The 16,102-nt window shown below is 33.1% G+C and overlaps 1 protein-coding gene across 1 annotated transcript; it reads left to right on the top strand.

The window, feature by feature from the left end:
• LOC109822178 (serotonin N-acetyltransferase 1, chloroplastic-like) lies at positions 1,471-14,809 on the top strand. Its single transcript, XM_020388340.1, has 8 exons — positions 1,471-1,559; positions 2,699-2,784; positions 12,028-12,088; positions 12,422-12,605; positions 13,143-13,242; positions 13,373-13,473; positions 13,809-13,902; positions 14,512-14,809. Exons 1-8 carry the CDS (start codon positions 1,540-1,542, stop codon positions 14,589-14,591), a joined length of 726 nt encoding a protein of 241 aa, XP_020243929.1. The 5' UTR covers positions 1,471-1,539; the 3' UTR covers positions 14,592-14,809.

Below are 16,102 nucleotides of genomic sequence, written 5' to 3'. Positions count from 1 at the left end.
CCATTAGAGAGCTCGATCGAGATAGGGAGAGAGAGAGAGAGAGAGAGGAAAAAAGGGCTTTTGATTTGGGTTTTTTTTCCGGTTTTGGGGAAAACAGCGATTTGGGGGTTTTAAGGAGAGGAAGCGTTCGGTGCGAATCCTGACCCGACCCGTCAACCCAGCCTAATTCTAATTAACTAGGGTGAATATTGTGTAATGCAGCCCATATTTTTTCTTTTCAGTAATTCATGTTTTTAATGTTACAAAAAATTTTGAAGTGCTACAATATCCGTTCTGCTGCAATGTTTTTTGAATTGTCACGGTATCCCGTTCTGCTACAGTGCTTTTTAAAACCAGGCCTTGTTCCAGTACGCTATAGTATTTTTATCAAAAATGCTACAGCATCTCGTTCCCTAATAGATACAGTAAATGATATTGTAGCATAAATAGTGAATCTTGGGTTCTCCCATTTGTATAAAGGAATAGATGTAGGGTCTATAATAAGTTACTTTTACATAGAAGTGGCTTATATAAGCGGTTGAAAATAGGTAATCAGATATGAAAAACTCTTTAAATTTTAGTTAAGATGGCTAGTAAAACTATGCTTAATGATAGTTATTAAAAAATACAACAAATATATGGTATATAAACTAAAAAAACAGAAACTGTGTATAAACTAAAAAAACAGAAACTGTTTCTAAAAACATCCTTAAATTGCTTCTAAAAATACCTCCTTAAAAACATAAGCAGTTTTAATAAGCATAGTAAAAATTTTACCAAACACTATTATTGGCTATTTTTTGAAAAAAATAAATAGAAACACTCTGATTACAATTACAACCGTATCAAATTGGCCATTAGAGTTTATAATAGAAACATGCTTTGGTTATAAGCATTACTTCGAATTCAACCTGTTTAATTAATAATTGTGTTGTATCCTCTTTAGTCTTTAGTGTAAAATAGTAATTAGTGAAATTCATATAAATGCGATAAATATTACTATTCACATCAGAATTCTTGTCGCCAACAAGAAAAATAGGTCTTAGCGACAAAATAAAAAGTGTAGAAATAAGATCCCTTAATCTAGCTGGAGCATTTTAAAATAAAAAATAATAATTTGGTAATTTAGCCTTTTTAACAGTGAAGATACGTAAATCTACTCCTCCATACAACTAGAAGAACCTAAGATTTGGTATTCATGCTACAGTAAATGGTACATTAACAATTGTTGTAGCAATAGCCGGCGACCATACCACTGCAGCAATAAAAAATAAAAAACATTACTGTAGCATTTAAAAATTGAGATTTTCGTAGCAGAAAAAATAATATGCCATGTTTGGGATTTTCGTAGCAGAAAAAATAATATGACATGTTTTGTACGGTGTTCACGACTAGTTAAAAAAATAGCAGAATACAAATAAGAAAAACATGAAAAGGGGGCGGAGAAGAAAAAGAATTGGGCCTAAAGTTTTAAGAATTATACAAACGGCCCAATAATTTCCAGCCTTATCTACTGGCTTGAGCGCATGGTCGGCAGAGGAATAGCTTTCTTTTTTCGCCATGGCTGCCTCCTCTTCTGTGTGAGTTTTATTTTACAATATTTTTTTTATTTTTTGATATCTCTGTTCAAAATCTTCATTCTTATGTTCTAATGCTTGTTAATTTGGCCTCTTTCACCTCCTAATTGAAGTTTAGCTTACTGGGTCTCCAAGATTTTTTATAAATTTTGTTGTGTTGTTTCAATAATTGTACCATTCGTAGCTACGTGTGTAGATTATGATAGAAATTGGGGGAATATTGAATCTTTTTAGGGTTTTTTTGGCTCGTGAGGACTTCAAAATTTAGGTAGAAATATAAGATAAAAAGATGAACTTAGAATTACAAAACGTATGCTTCAATTTCATTGGCAGTATACAATGAGATAATACTCCAAAAAGTGGTTTCTATTTCAGCTGCCCCTCTTTGATTCTTATAATCACGCTACCATGTTGAAACTGGTCAATGTTTAGTAATAAAATGATCACTTTTAATCATTTTGTTGGAAGGATATGTTCACTATTCTCTCATTTTCTTCATAATATTTGGGAAGTTGCATTCCACATTCCATTAAAACGCAAGTTATATTTCTGGTGATTCTAAACCCTTTTGGCCTCTGTCTCTGAAGCTTCTATCTTTGTTTCTACTTTGAAGTTATTTTTTATCTGGGTCTAGTCTTATCAATTGGGTTCGTATCATTATATCATTTGCAAACAGCACAAATCGGGGAAAATTCATTCTGAGTGTATACATGGCAAATCGATTTAAGAACTAAAGCAAAGAGATATGTACCAGACATCTGGATATTAATGCAGCTTTCCTTAACATAAAGCCTCAGTTTCTTTGGATTTGAAACTTCACCTTATCTGTCTCGTTGCACAACAGATCATCAATTTATGTACTCCCAATACTTCTCGCTCCTAGTGTTGTCACCATGTTATTGACAGATAGACAGTTTCACTCAAAATCTTAAGAGTGGGAGATGAAACCAACAATGTGTTAACAAAATTAAGTTGTACAAGAAGGATCCTAAGAAACTGCATTTTTTTCGACCGTAAGCTGAGTGCTGCGAGGAAACTCCTGGAGATTTTTCTATGTGTTTTATCTTATATGCCTCTCATATAACATCTAAGTGTAAGTTTTGTTTTTGTAGAACTCATACTTCTGCTTTTTTCTGTCACAGACATCAAGTTCATATCCTTTCTTGCTATTGCCAGACCTCGGATCCATTTCTACCTCCTTGTAATGTATACTTAAGGCTAAAGCCAGGTTTGTTACCCTCTTGAATCTTCTGTGTATATGGATGTTTCGAAACATCAGGAGTTATTTACTTAACTTTTGAACTGATGAAGCCAATGTTCTTCACTGTTTAGTACTTGTAATATGATTATCCAAGTGAAATTCTGTATGAACTCCTGTCAAGAGGACCATTCAAGTCCTTGATGAATCTTTATCAGAATAGTTGATTTTTGTGATACCATTCTTCAAATATTTCTTCTATCTAGTTTCGTAATTATAATTAGTTAAATTGTAGTTTTCATAAATGGTAAAGCTTTCTTCCCTTAACTTGTATACATTTAGTTTCTGATCTGATTTAATTGATTCACACTAGATAATGAGATTTTTTTAAAGCAAATAATTTGATAAGATGATGAATACAAGGAAAGAAATTTGCTTCCTATGTGTACCATGACATAACCATTGGTGATTTTGTCGCAATCCAAGATGACAAGGTTTTGGCTGCACTGGCAAGTCATTAAATTGAATACTATGCTCCATGGACAAGCTTTGGAGGCTCCTCTATCCATGTCTGACATGTATCTAGACACGCGCAAAGTACTTGGTGGACAAAATACGACAAGTTCAACATGTCTAAGGTCTTGAACTAGCTTAGAGATAGTTGGATTTTTGGCTTAATGGTGGTTAGTTTGCATGGCTATTGTTAGACCCTAGAGGGGGGTGATTAGGGTCTTATGCTAATCTAATCCGATTGTATGCCAATTAAAATTAATTAACAAGTTATCCTAGCAAGTATGAAATACAATAATATATGTGAGCTAGGATAAGCAATATGAACAAGGGATATATCCTAGTAATAAGATATACTATGAGTTATATACAAGGATATGAAACTAAAGGTGATAAAAACATAAACAAGATAAACAAGATAGTGGATAATATGAACTAAGAGCAAATGACAAAGGCGATATAAACAATAAGCATGAATGTAAAAGAACGCCAATGACAAACTCAAACACACGATATGATCACGGAGTTCGGACCTTCTGTCCTACGTCTCCGCTCTCCACTCCCGGGGAGAATTCCACTATCACAACCGGGTTTTCTACGTTCACCCGAACAACGTTTACACCTCACAATACACTCACTATACAATCACACCTCACACACTAAGTGTTGGTCCTAGCCCGTGTCCTCCTCCTCAAGTGTTCGGTTACAACCTCTCCCTAGGCACGTCAACCGACGCCACTCCTCTTGGATTCGACCCCGTCTCTCACCACACACTTTTCTCGGTGTACAAGTGTATTACAAGTGAATCCTCACAATTAGGCTGAATACAAAGTGTTTGTTCTCTACAATGAATAAGAACAAATTATAAGCTCACTCTTTAAGTTACACAATCCCACAACCCAATTATACTATGAATGTAAATACAATAAGCTCAATGGTTGTGTGTGTACAAAGAGATAAATAAAATCAATTAAACTAAACTCAATATAAATCTAGCTTATGGAAATTATAATCAAAATAATAAATTGCTAGATGAGTTTAGAAACACTTCTCTAAAGATGACAAGAGAGAGGGAGAATAATGAATGCTCAAACACCAAGGATGATCTTCACTTGCTCTTGTGAAATTTGCTCCACAAATCAAACTCTTGTAAATGCTTAAAAGCTTTTTAAACAAACACTAAAAACAAACTTAAACCCTTGATTAAAACTTTCTTAAACTTGTTATTAAAACTCTCAGCCTCCCAATACCTCAAACAAAAGCCCAAACCAAAAGACCAAAAACCCCTCCAACGGATACAAAAAAATAGCCGTTATGGGCATTCTGGGAGCTGGGCGGTCGATCGACCTTTTTTTCGGTCGACCGCTCGCACTGTACAAACCTGAAAAAGTTCCAGAGATATTTCCGGTCGACCGGAGTTACTGTAGCAGTGCGCAGCTGTTTTGTAAAATCAATTTAAAATAATAAATGAACTCCAAAAAGTATGAAATTTTGTGGAAATGTTCTAGACATGTAGAATAACATGTCAGAGAAAGAATTTCTGAAAAATCGTTTCCCAGTTGAGAGAAATAAATGTTTGAACACAAAAATACAGTTTCTGAAAATCTGCTGTGATACACGATTTTGTAAAATCAATTAGGCACAGTAAATCAACTCCAAAAATAGTAAAATTTTGTGGAAAGTTTCTAAACATGTATATAAACATGTCAGAGAAAGAATTTTTCAAATATCACTTCCCATTTGCGAAAACTCATCAGTTTTGTAAAACATGCACGAACATGTGCACGAACGAAAACGTGAATTTGTAAATTCCTTTAAACATAACAAATCAATTCCAAACTTAATAAAACTTTGAGAAATGTTTGCAAATGATATTTTGAACATGTTACAAAAAGAATTTTCCAATTTGCATTTTCCAATTGTGAAATCTCATTATTTTGCAAAACTGTTCAAAACATGAAAAAAGTGATATACATGAAGTAAACTTGATGAAACTTTGCGAAATGTTTGTAAACATGAAAACACACATGTTAGAAAAAGAATTTCTCAAATTGAAATTTTTATTTGTGAAAACTCATGTATTTTGCAAGTGTGTCCAAAGCATGAAAACTCAAAACCATGCATGTATATTGAGAATACAATATTTGAGCTTAGAAACCAAATACGTGTGTGTATATGATATTGAGCTTAGAGTATCTAACACACATAATATAAAACCTAAACTAAATATACCAAAGCTTGATCTTGATCTTCAATAGGCTTGACTTGATATAGCTTGAACTTGGATCTTGAACTTTGAATAGCAAGGCTTCACCGACATTCCGCCAACCTCCTTTGGATATGATCGTTGAAGCTCTATTCCATCCATCCTCCAACCACGTTGTTTGTCTATAATAAATAAGAAAATACAAATACTAGACAAACAACATTAGTGGTAAATTGTTTGTTAAACATCATCAAAACAAGAAGGCCAACAATCTCCCCCTTTTTGATGATGACAAACAATTTACAAAAAGGAATATGTGCATGAAGGAAATGAACGTATACAAGATAATACACATGCATATAAATGTATACTCACAATATTTCTCCCCCTTTGACAACATCAAAAAGGGGACAAAGGAATTAAGAGAGCGAAAGCTCCCCCTATCAATGAGCATAGGTGAGTATATAAAAAAAATATATAGGGATTTGCTCCCCCTATCAAAATGCCATATAGAATATACGAAATGAAGATCATGGCAAACATATGTGAGCAAGCATAGATGAATATACTAAGCACTCCTCACATACGAAAAAGATAATGAGAACACATATGAATATATCAATGTGAAAGAAGTGTCACCATGTATAAGAATAGATTTATGAAATTCAAAGAAGAGGAACATGAGAGTCATGCAAAAAGTTTTCAAATGAAAACAAATCAACCAAAAGAAATCATAAATCAAGATTTGAGTCCAAAACCCATGTTTGATCAAAAATAGAATCTCCTTTGTGGGATTTGATCAAACCACATATGGAATACATTATAAGGCACGAATAGATGATCCATAAGCACAAACATATAAATATCATCATATAAGTGAAATATAATGAATTCAAAGCAACAAATCAAAACAAAATCTTTAACAAAAGAATTTCAAGAGAGGCAACAATATATCAAGCTCTTAAGCTTGTTCTAACCCATATAATCATTCTAGCATCCGGTAAACATGATTTGGGAATAAACACCCAATAAACCCGGAGGGTTATATAAATGCAAACCTCTCATTAAAGCAAAACCAATGATCATGAAAACAAAAAAATTTAGCCAATAAAAGGAATTGTTTTCATAAAAGTTTAAAATGCATTTTTTAAAACCAAGAAAGAGAAAAATAAAAATACTAAAATTCTTGGTTTAAAAATTATTTTGGCACCCAAGCATTCTTGGTGTCGGGTTGTTTAGGGACATGACCCCTATCAATAAAGCTCAAAGCCCTAGGGTTATGAACCCTCTTAGGCGCATATGGTGCACGAACACGATCATAACAAAAATTACTCAAATGACCCTTCCGATTGCAATAAGCACAATGGAAAGGAAGCATTTGCTTATGTTGACCAAACGGTTGTGCACGGGAAACATTAGAAACATTTACAAACATGGATGGTCTTTTAAAATTGTTTTGCAAATGTGAAACTTTTTTTAAATCAAAACAAAAGGCCAAATGACCAAATCTACCATAATGATCACATCTATACACATGAGCATGCTTGTGATGAACTTTATGAGTGTGTGCATGTACATGTGTGTGTGATGAAGAAGCCTTATGAGATGCACAAGAAGCATTGATATTACTATTTTTAGATTTTTGTGCATCATAGCAAAATTTAGATAAATGGCCTTTACGACCACAAATAGAGCACTTATAAATTTTGCTATACATGTGTGCATGATGTGTGATATGTTTAGGTGTAGTAGCATGAGACTTAGCACACATGTTCATAAGCTTATCATGGTTTACCATACATGTTTTTAAGGTTGAATCTAAACAAGATATGCGATGTTTAACTTGACTCAACTCAACATTTTGCATACATGTATAGGAAATAGAAGTAGATGAAACATTATCATTTCTAAAAGAATTAAACTCATTTCTAATAGTTTCTACTTCTATCATGGCATCATTATTAGCATGAGTTAAGCTAGATATAGATGAAGTCAATTTTTCATTTTCCAATTTTAACATATCATTAATTTCTTTAAGAGCAACATTTTCTTTAGAAATAATATCAAAATTAGAAACTAGCTTCTCATGATCGGATTTTAAACTAACATGCTTGTTTTTAAGATCAATAAAATTATTTTGTAATTTTGAGTAGGCATGCGATAATTTCTCATATGCACTAGCGAGTTCATCAATAGATAAATCATTATCGGAATCGGAATCGCTTACTACACAAGAGTTATCTTCTTGTGGCCGTGTGCATGATGCTCCATATGAACTTGAAGAAGAATCCTCCAAAGCTTGTTGGATTGCCTCCAAGTCCCCTTGATGTGCTTCAATAAATTTCCAAAGTTTGTAAGCACTATCAAAATGAACAAATTTGTTAGAAAAGGATGAGTCAAAAGCATTAAGCAAAAATTCTAACAAAAGCTTGTTCATTGAAAACATTTTCTTATCATGATCGCTCCACTTGGATTTCTCCAATGTGGGCACAATATAAGCACAATCAATAATTTTCCATAAGTCGATATTTCTAGATTCAATAAATAGTTTAAATCTAGAAGCCCATTGAGCATAGGGAAAATTAATGAATTTAGGAGCAACATTTGATTCATAGCCTAAACGAAATACATTTATATTCATGATATATATATGAAAATATGCAAGCAAGACAAAAGTAATCATAACTAGATTAGCACAAATAAGATAACTTGGATCTTTAACTCAAGGTGGTTAGAAATGTAATCATAACTAGATTAGCACAAATACAATAACTTGGATCTTTAACTCAAGGCGGTTAGTCCTTAAATCAAAGAGCACCAAGCTCTGATACCAATTGTTAGACCCTAGAGGGGGGGTGATTAGAGTCTTATGCTAATCTAATCCGATTAAAAAGCACCAATAGAAGAACTCCTCAAGCTCTTGTGAAGTTAATTTCACAAACCCAAACACTCAAATGCTTAAAAGCTTCTTAAACAAACTTAAACAACACTTAAACAAGTTTAAACCCTTGTTAAACTCTTTCTAAAACATTCTCTTAGATATTTTGAAACTGAGGTATAAGGGGGTATTTATAGCCTCCCAATACCTCAAACAAAAGCCCAAACCAAAAGACCAAAAACCCCTCCAACGGATACAAAAAACTAGCCGTTATGGGCATTCTGGGCGCTGGTCGGTCGACCGACCATTTTTTCGGTCGACCGCTAGCACTGTACAAACCTGAAAGAGTTCCAGAGACATTTCCGGTCGACCGGTCCGGTCGACCGGAGTTATTGTAGCAGTGCGCAGCTATTTTGTAAAATCAATTTAAAATAGTAAATAAACTCCAAAAATTATAAACTTTTGTGGGAATGTTCTAGACATGTAGAATAACATGTCAGAGAAAGAATTTCTGAAAAACCTTTTCCCAGTTGAGAGAAATAAATGTTTGAACACAAAAATACAGTTTCTGAAAATCTGCTGTGATACACGATTTTGTAAAATCAATTAGGCACAGTAAATAAACTCCAAAAATAGTAAAATTTTGAGGTAAGTTTCTAAACATGTAGGTAAACATGTCAGAGAAAGAATTTTTTAAATATCACTTCCCATTTGTGAAAACTCATCAGTTTTGTAAAACATGCACGAACATATGCACGAACGAAAACGTGAATTTGTAAATTCCTTTAAACATAACAAATCAATTCCAAACTTAATAAAACTTTGAGAAATGTTTGCAAATGATATTTTGAACATGTTACAAAAAGAATTTTCTAATTTGCATTTCCCAATTGTGAAATCTCATTATTTTGCAAAAGTGTTCAAAACATGAAAAAAGTGATATACATGAAGTTTGATGTTTTAACATAAACAATGTTTTGAAACTTTGCACAATGATTATATAGACTTGATAAAATATGTATATGATGATTGTTAAGTCTATAAACTGAGAATACAATATTTGAGCTTAGAAACCAAATACGTGTGTGTATATGATATTGAGCTTAGAGTATCTAACACACATAATATAAAACCTAAACTAAATATACCAAAGCTTGATCTTGATCTTCAATAGGCTTGACTTGATATATTTGCGGATGAAGCTTGAACTCGATCTTTAACTTGAATTGCATAAGCTTCACCGACATTCCGCCAACCTCCTTTGGATATGATCGTTGAAGCTCTATTCCATCCATCCTCCAACTCGTTGTTTGCCTAGAATAAATACGAAAACACAAACACTAGACAAACAACATTAGAAGTAAATTGATTGTTAAACATCATCAAAACAAGAAGGCCAACAGCTATATGATTTGGATTTAGAGCTCACATAAAATTGCATTAGTACAATGTATTGTGGAAAACTTGCGGTCACATTTTTACCCTCCATTTTTCTATATTTTCATATAACATTATCGGTCATGCTCATGGTGTAGGTTTCAAGATTTTATGTATCCGTGTTTGTGTCTACATCTTGTATTCGTGTTGTGCAACATAGAATGAATATAAGAAAAGAAATTTGCTTAGTTTGAGTATCAAGACAAGCATGGATACAAAATAGTTGATTTTTGTGATGCCATTCGTCATATATTTCTTCTATCTAGTTTCCTAATTATAATTCATTAATTGTAATTTTCATAAATAGTAAAGCTTTCTTCCTTTAACTTGTATATATTTAGTTTCTGATCCGATGTAGTTCATTCATACTAGAAAATAAGATTTATTTTAAAAGCAAATAATTTGATAAGATGATGAATACAAGGAAAGAAATTTGCTTCCTATGTGTACCATGACATAACCATTGGTGATTCCCAGATGACAAGGTTTTGGTTGCACCGGAAAATCATTAAATTAATTTGATAATGTATTGAATACTACGCTCCATGGACTTGGAGGCTCCTCTATCCGTGTCTGACATGTATCTAGGATACGTGCAAAGTACTTGGTGGACAAAACATGACAAGTTCGACATGTCTAAGGTCTTGAACTAGCATGGAGATAGTTGGATTTTCGGACTAATGGTGGTTAGTTTGCATGGTGATATGATTTGGATTTAGAGTTCACATAAAATTGCATTAGTGCAATATATTGTGGAAAACTTGAGGTCACATTTTACCTTTCTATTTTTTATTTATATTTTCATATAACATTATCGATCATGCTCATGGTGTATGTTTCAAGATTTTATGTATCCGTGTTTGTGTCTGTGTCTTGTACTCGTGTTGTGCAACAAAGAATGAATATAGAAAAGAAATTTGCTTAGTATGAGTATCAAGACAAGCACAGATGTCATTCTTCAAAATTTCTTCTATCTAGTTCCCTAATTATAATTAGTTAAATTATAATTTTCATAAAGGATAAATTTTGAAAACCATCCTATTTGAGAAAATAATTGCAAAAATCGACCCATTCACAAAATATTTTTAAAAACCGACCCAGTTTCAACCGTCAGGCTAAAACTAGGTCGGTTTTGAAGAAAAATCTTCCGAAACTTCACGGGACTTCAAATCTCGTGAAGTTTTTGTACATTACAAAACTTTACGGGACTTGAAGGCCCGTGAAGTTTCGGAACATATTTTGTCAAAACCGACCCAATTTTAGCCAGACGGCTAAAACTAGGTCGGTTTTGACAAAAAATTTTAGAATAGGTCGGAATTTGCGAATTTTTTGTAAATAGGATGGTTTTCAAAATTTGTCCTTTCATAAATGGTAAAGCTTTCTTTCTTTAACCTGTATACATTTTTAATTTCTGATCTGATTTAATTGATTCACACTAGAAAATAAAAGCAAATAATTTGATAAGATGGTGAATATGGGGGGGGGGGGTTTTTCTTTTTTNNNGATTTTGCTTCTTATGTGTACCATGACATAACTATTGGTGATTTTGTCCCAAGCCCAGATGACAAGGGTTTGGCTGCACTGGCACATCATTAAATTAATTTGATAATGTATTGAATACCATGCTCCATGGAAAAGTTTTGGAGGCTCATCTATCCATGTCTGACATGTATCTAGACACGCGCAAAGTACTTGGTGGACAAAATATGACAAGTTCGACGTGTCTCAGGTCTTGAACTAGCTTGGAGAGAGTTGGATTTTCGGTCTAATGGTGGTTAGTTTGCATGGTTATATGATTTGGATTTAGAGTTCACATAAAATTGCATCAGTACGATGTATTGTGGAGAACTTGAGGTCACATTTTACCTTTCGTTTTTTTATTAATTTTCATATAACATTATTGATCATGCTCATAGTGTAGGTTTCCTGATTTCATGTATCCATGTTTGTGTCTATATCTTACATTCGTGTTGTGCAACATAGAATGAATATAAGAAAAGAAATTTGCTTAATATGAGTATCAAGACAAGTTCAGCTGATGCTGTTCTGAGCCCAATTAGAAGAGGTTCACTTTAGATGTTTGGATGACAAATGGGTGTAAAAATAAAGCTAAAACAATGAAACTGGTTCTTAAATCTCTAGTAAGTTATTGCTTTTGGTTGTTTCCACTACCTAAATAAGAAAAAATGTATATGGTTCTCGCACAGTGACCAACTGTCTTATTTGTGCTTGTTATTTGCAGCAAGAAGAAGATTGGTGGGTTTCCCCTTGAAGGCTAATTTCTGGGATTCCATCAGATCTGGGTAACTGAAAATGTACATTAACATTTTCTGTCTTGAAAATAAATTGCTAAAACGTCATTATTTTATAATCAGTTTGAACCATATTGCTTATACATGGTTTTGCATGCATATATTTCATCACTCAAATATGATGACTTGTTTTGGATTTTGTATCTCTTTAGGAACACAGTTAAATATGATTACATTCATTTTAGGTATTTAATGTTATCTAGGTCCTCTGGATCTTTTGATTGAAAAGGTTTCGGATGCTGATGACAATGTGCATATGTTTCTGCTTTCAAACGTTTCCCATCTTTTGAAACTTATCATAAAGCATTGTTTTTAATGTTGCAGTATCTTGAAGAATAACAACAAATCAGAAGTTATCGAACCGTCAACAGTATTAGAAGAGGAAGAACCTTTGCCAGAAGATACTGTGCTCCTAGAAAATCCACAGCCTGATGGAACAGTTGAGCAGATAATATTTTCTTCAGCTGGTGATGTTGATGTCTACGATCTTCAAGCTTTATGTGATAAGGTGATGGGTTACTACTTGTAAATTTTAATTTAATCATCTATGACATATTATTAACTGTGGTGATTGATAACATGAAGAGATGCATAAGTTAGAGTATGATGTGTAACATGTGTAAATGTTATTCGCGTAATCAAACATATTATATTTGTGATACCAATGAATTTCTTATTCGCGTAATCAAACATTAGGATATTATCATTTTGTAAAGAGTAACTGTTAGTTGACAATTAGAGTTCTTATTTTTTGTAATTTACATGAATTTCCTATTTCCTTGTAGGAATATATGATATTATTTTATATCTGGACACGTTTCCAGTCTAATGGAATCTGGACTTGCTGCTTAGAATATTATGACAAAGAATTTCTATTATGATATCGATAGCAAAAGAAGATGAAAGAATCTCCTTTTTCTTTCATTTCATAATTAGACTCTTAAATATCCGTAAATGGTATTATGGTAGCATGTTCATGGGAACGTTTATATCTGATGCAGTATTCATTCATAGTCATCATGAGTACTACGAAATGTTTTGACAGGTAGGATGGCCTCGGAGACCACTATCAAAAGTAGCAGCATCGCTAAGAAACAGCTACATGGTTGCCACTATACATTCAGTCTTGAAATCTCCGGATGCAGGTACTTACAATGCCTTATAAATCATATCATTTGTGATTGTTGTATAAGTTAACATCACATGCCCCTATCATAGCTTCATCATTAATTAATTGATGAACATCTTATTGTACTTGGAGAAGTTATTTGACAGAAGGGAATGATCGAAAGCAACTTATAGGCATGGCTCGTGCTACATCTGATCATGCCTTCAACGCCACCATCTGGGATGTTCTCGTTGATCCTTCGTATCAGGTAAACTCTCTATGTAGACCCTGAGTGAATTTTTTGAACTCTTTTGACCCTTGGGGGTCTATTCTTTAACCCAAACAAAAAGAAAAAGGAGGAAAAAAAAAGAACAATTTTATCTTTCTCTGAGGCTAAAAGGGTCAAATAAACTAACCCAGAAGGTCTATCTGCAACAGTAGGACTAGAGGGGTAGTAAGTTCAAAACAACCATACTGCAGGGTGTATATATCCGCAATTAACCTTATTGTGAAATAATTAGGAGTACATGGTGTAGAATTTTTATGGAGAAAGAGTTGTGAACATTACGACAATGCTTGATGTAAGTTTTTTATGCATTCCAGGGTCAAGGTCTAGGGAAAGCTCTTGTTGAACAACTAATACGTAGATTGCTACGAAGGGATATCGGCAACATTACATTATTTGCTGATAGTAAAGGTATATAAATGCGAAACACAGTCCTCCTATTTTTTGTTCATGCTTGGTAATACTTTTGACTCCATTAACATTTAACACATTTGAATTGGGTTCATCTCCCTTTTCCATACATATAAAGGGTGAAAAACGATAAAAATGCGTGTCGAAAGAGATAGCTGCCTTGGAGATCTTTTGATCTTTTCCTTTGAAACTCCCAAAACAAACAGTTATGAAAAGTTGATTATCTACTTATATGGAAGGGAGAGGGAGGAGGGAGGGAATAACTCAGTAATTTTATTCATTATCATCTTTTTTTTCTTTCTTCTTCATTTGCTGGGGAAATTTTTTTTGAGCATATTGACTAGAAAAATGAGACATTGTTTATAGTCCAGTCATTTTAGAATTTCGAACTTAATGTGGAATAAGTTCATGGTTCTTAATATTCTCTACATATTAACAGTTGATATAATTAGTTCTAAAGTTTTTTCTACTGCCCATATACTTTATTATAAAAGCATTTAAATCTCTCGTATGAAAGACTAGCATCATTGCTGCTGCATTTCAATTGTCGGTTTTATGACTCTGTTCATATTAAGGTTCTTGAACCGTGTCCTCTTTAATTATGCGCAGTTGTGGATTTCTACAAGAACTTGGGGTTCGAAGCTGATCCAGAGGGTATCAAGGGCATGTTCTGGTACCCGAGATATTAAAAATCTCGGCTTTACCTTGTTGTTAAATTTCATAATTATACGCCATGCTTTGTTGTCTCCCAAATTATGGGTTTACTGTGGCTTTGTATATTTTCAGCAACTTTCAAGCTCGGTTTCGAGCTCTGATAATGTGAGACGTCGGTTTAATTGTGATTTTGTTACCAGTATAGAAAACTGAATCAATTTAGTGTTGGTAGGGATCTTTTGCTTCTTTTGTATATTGTTTTGCCTTTGTATTTTTGGTTGTCAATTGGACATGTTCCTTGTCTTTTGATCTTTTCTATCAGTGAAGCTTTCGGTTTGAGTAGGAAATGCTCATAGGAAAAGTGTTGCATCATTATCATTCTCATAGAATGGAAGGGTCAATCTCTTAATATTCTGTGAAAAATATTTGTTCTTTTTATTAGATTGATGTAAATTTGGTATACTTTGTTCTTCTACCTACATTCCAAAAAATATATATTTATCTGATGAGCATGGATATATTTACTTGAACATATTATTTGAGCTACTTTTATGTTCTTAATTTTGTTATGTGACTATTTGTGGAGTTAATTTGAAACTTTAAGAGGAGCCCGTAAACGTGGCTTTTTGATTAATTTTATTTATTACATATTGACTTTATTTATTTCGTCGCGTTCACTGTATATTGACGTTAATTTTTCGTATAATAAAAAAGTAATAAAGGAAATGTTTTAACAGGTTAAGAGTTTTGAAGTCAATTCCTTTTGTTGTAGAGAGTCGGAAATTACAACATCATCCCGTTACGATACGTTGAAATCAAATATAGGAAACGTTCTAATTAAAAGTTGGTAAAAGAAGGTGAAAACAACAATTAATTTTTAACTAAATTTTGCTAAAATGAATTAGTAAAAGGAAGCCAACATTTATTTTGTTTTATTTTATTATTTTTGTTAGCTTCTATATTTTACACAAAATTAATTTAGAAAACGAATCGCAAGAAAGGCAGCAGGAAAAAAGAAGAAGGAGAAGGGTTTTGTCATCTTAGCCCCCTACATATTTGTTAATTTTATAGTAAACACAAAATTGCCATATTTCTAAATTTATTAAATTGTTTGAAATGAGATCCACAAATCTATTAAGTTGTTTTAAGGATTAATTTCACATAACCCCCCTAAGCTTGGTGGTCTTGCACATAACCTCTCTGAACTTTATTTATCTCATATAACCCCTCAAACTTTAGGGTGCCACACAAAACCCCACAAACTTTACCTTATCCCACCTAGCCACCCTAAATGTAATTTTAAAACAACTAAAATATCTTTGAGAGAAAAAATTAACTCCGTCATCTATCAATTACGGGCAACATACTCCTTTTCCTAAATTTTGGGTTTTTTCTTCTCAAGAAAATTTTAGTTATTTATAAATTACATATAGTGTGGGTTAGTGAGAAAACTTCAAAGTTAAAGGGAGTTCTGTGAGACAGCTCAAAGATCTGGAGGGTTATGTAAGATAAATAAAGTTTATGGGCGTTAGGTGCAACACCGCTC

The sequence above is a fragment of the Asparagus officinalis genome, chromosome 8 (genome assembly GCF_001876935.1).
Source record: "Asparagus officinalis chromosome 8, Aspof.V1, whole genome shotgun sequence".
NCBI lineage: Eukaryota > Viridiplantae > Streptophyta > Magnoliopsida > Asparagales > Asparagaceae > Asparagus > Asparagus officinalis.
Note: the sequence above shows the minus strand (reverse complement) of the source record. Positions and strands in the feature narration are given on the sequence as shown.

What these genes read in the sequence shown, in the direction of transcription:
- LOC109822178 (XM_020388340.1), top strand. Translation starts at nt 1,540, where the DNA reads ATGGCTGCCTCCTCTTCTGT. An exon ending in TGGGATTCCATCAGATCTGG is followed by an intron (nt 12,089 to 12,421) that starts GTAACTGAAAAT and finishes TTAATGTTGCAG; the next exon opens with TATCTTGAAGAATAACAACA. An exon ending in TCGTTGATCCTTCGTATCAG is followed by an intron (nt 13,474 to 13,808) that starts GTAAACTCTCTA and finishes TATGCATTCCAG; the next exon opens with GGTCAAGGTCTAGGGAAAGC.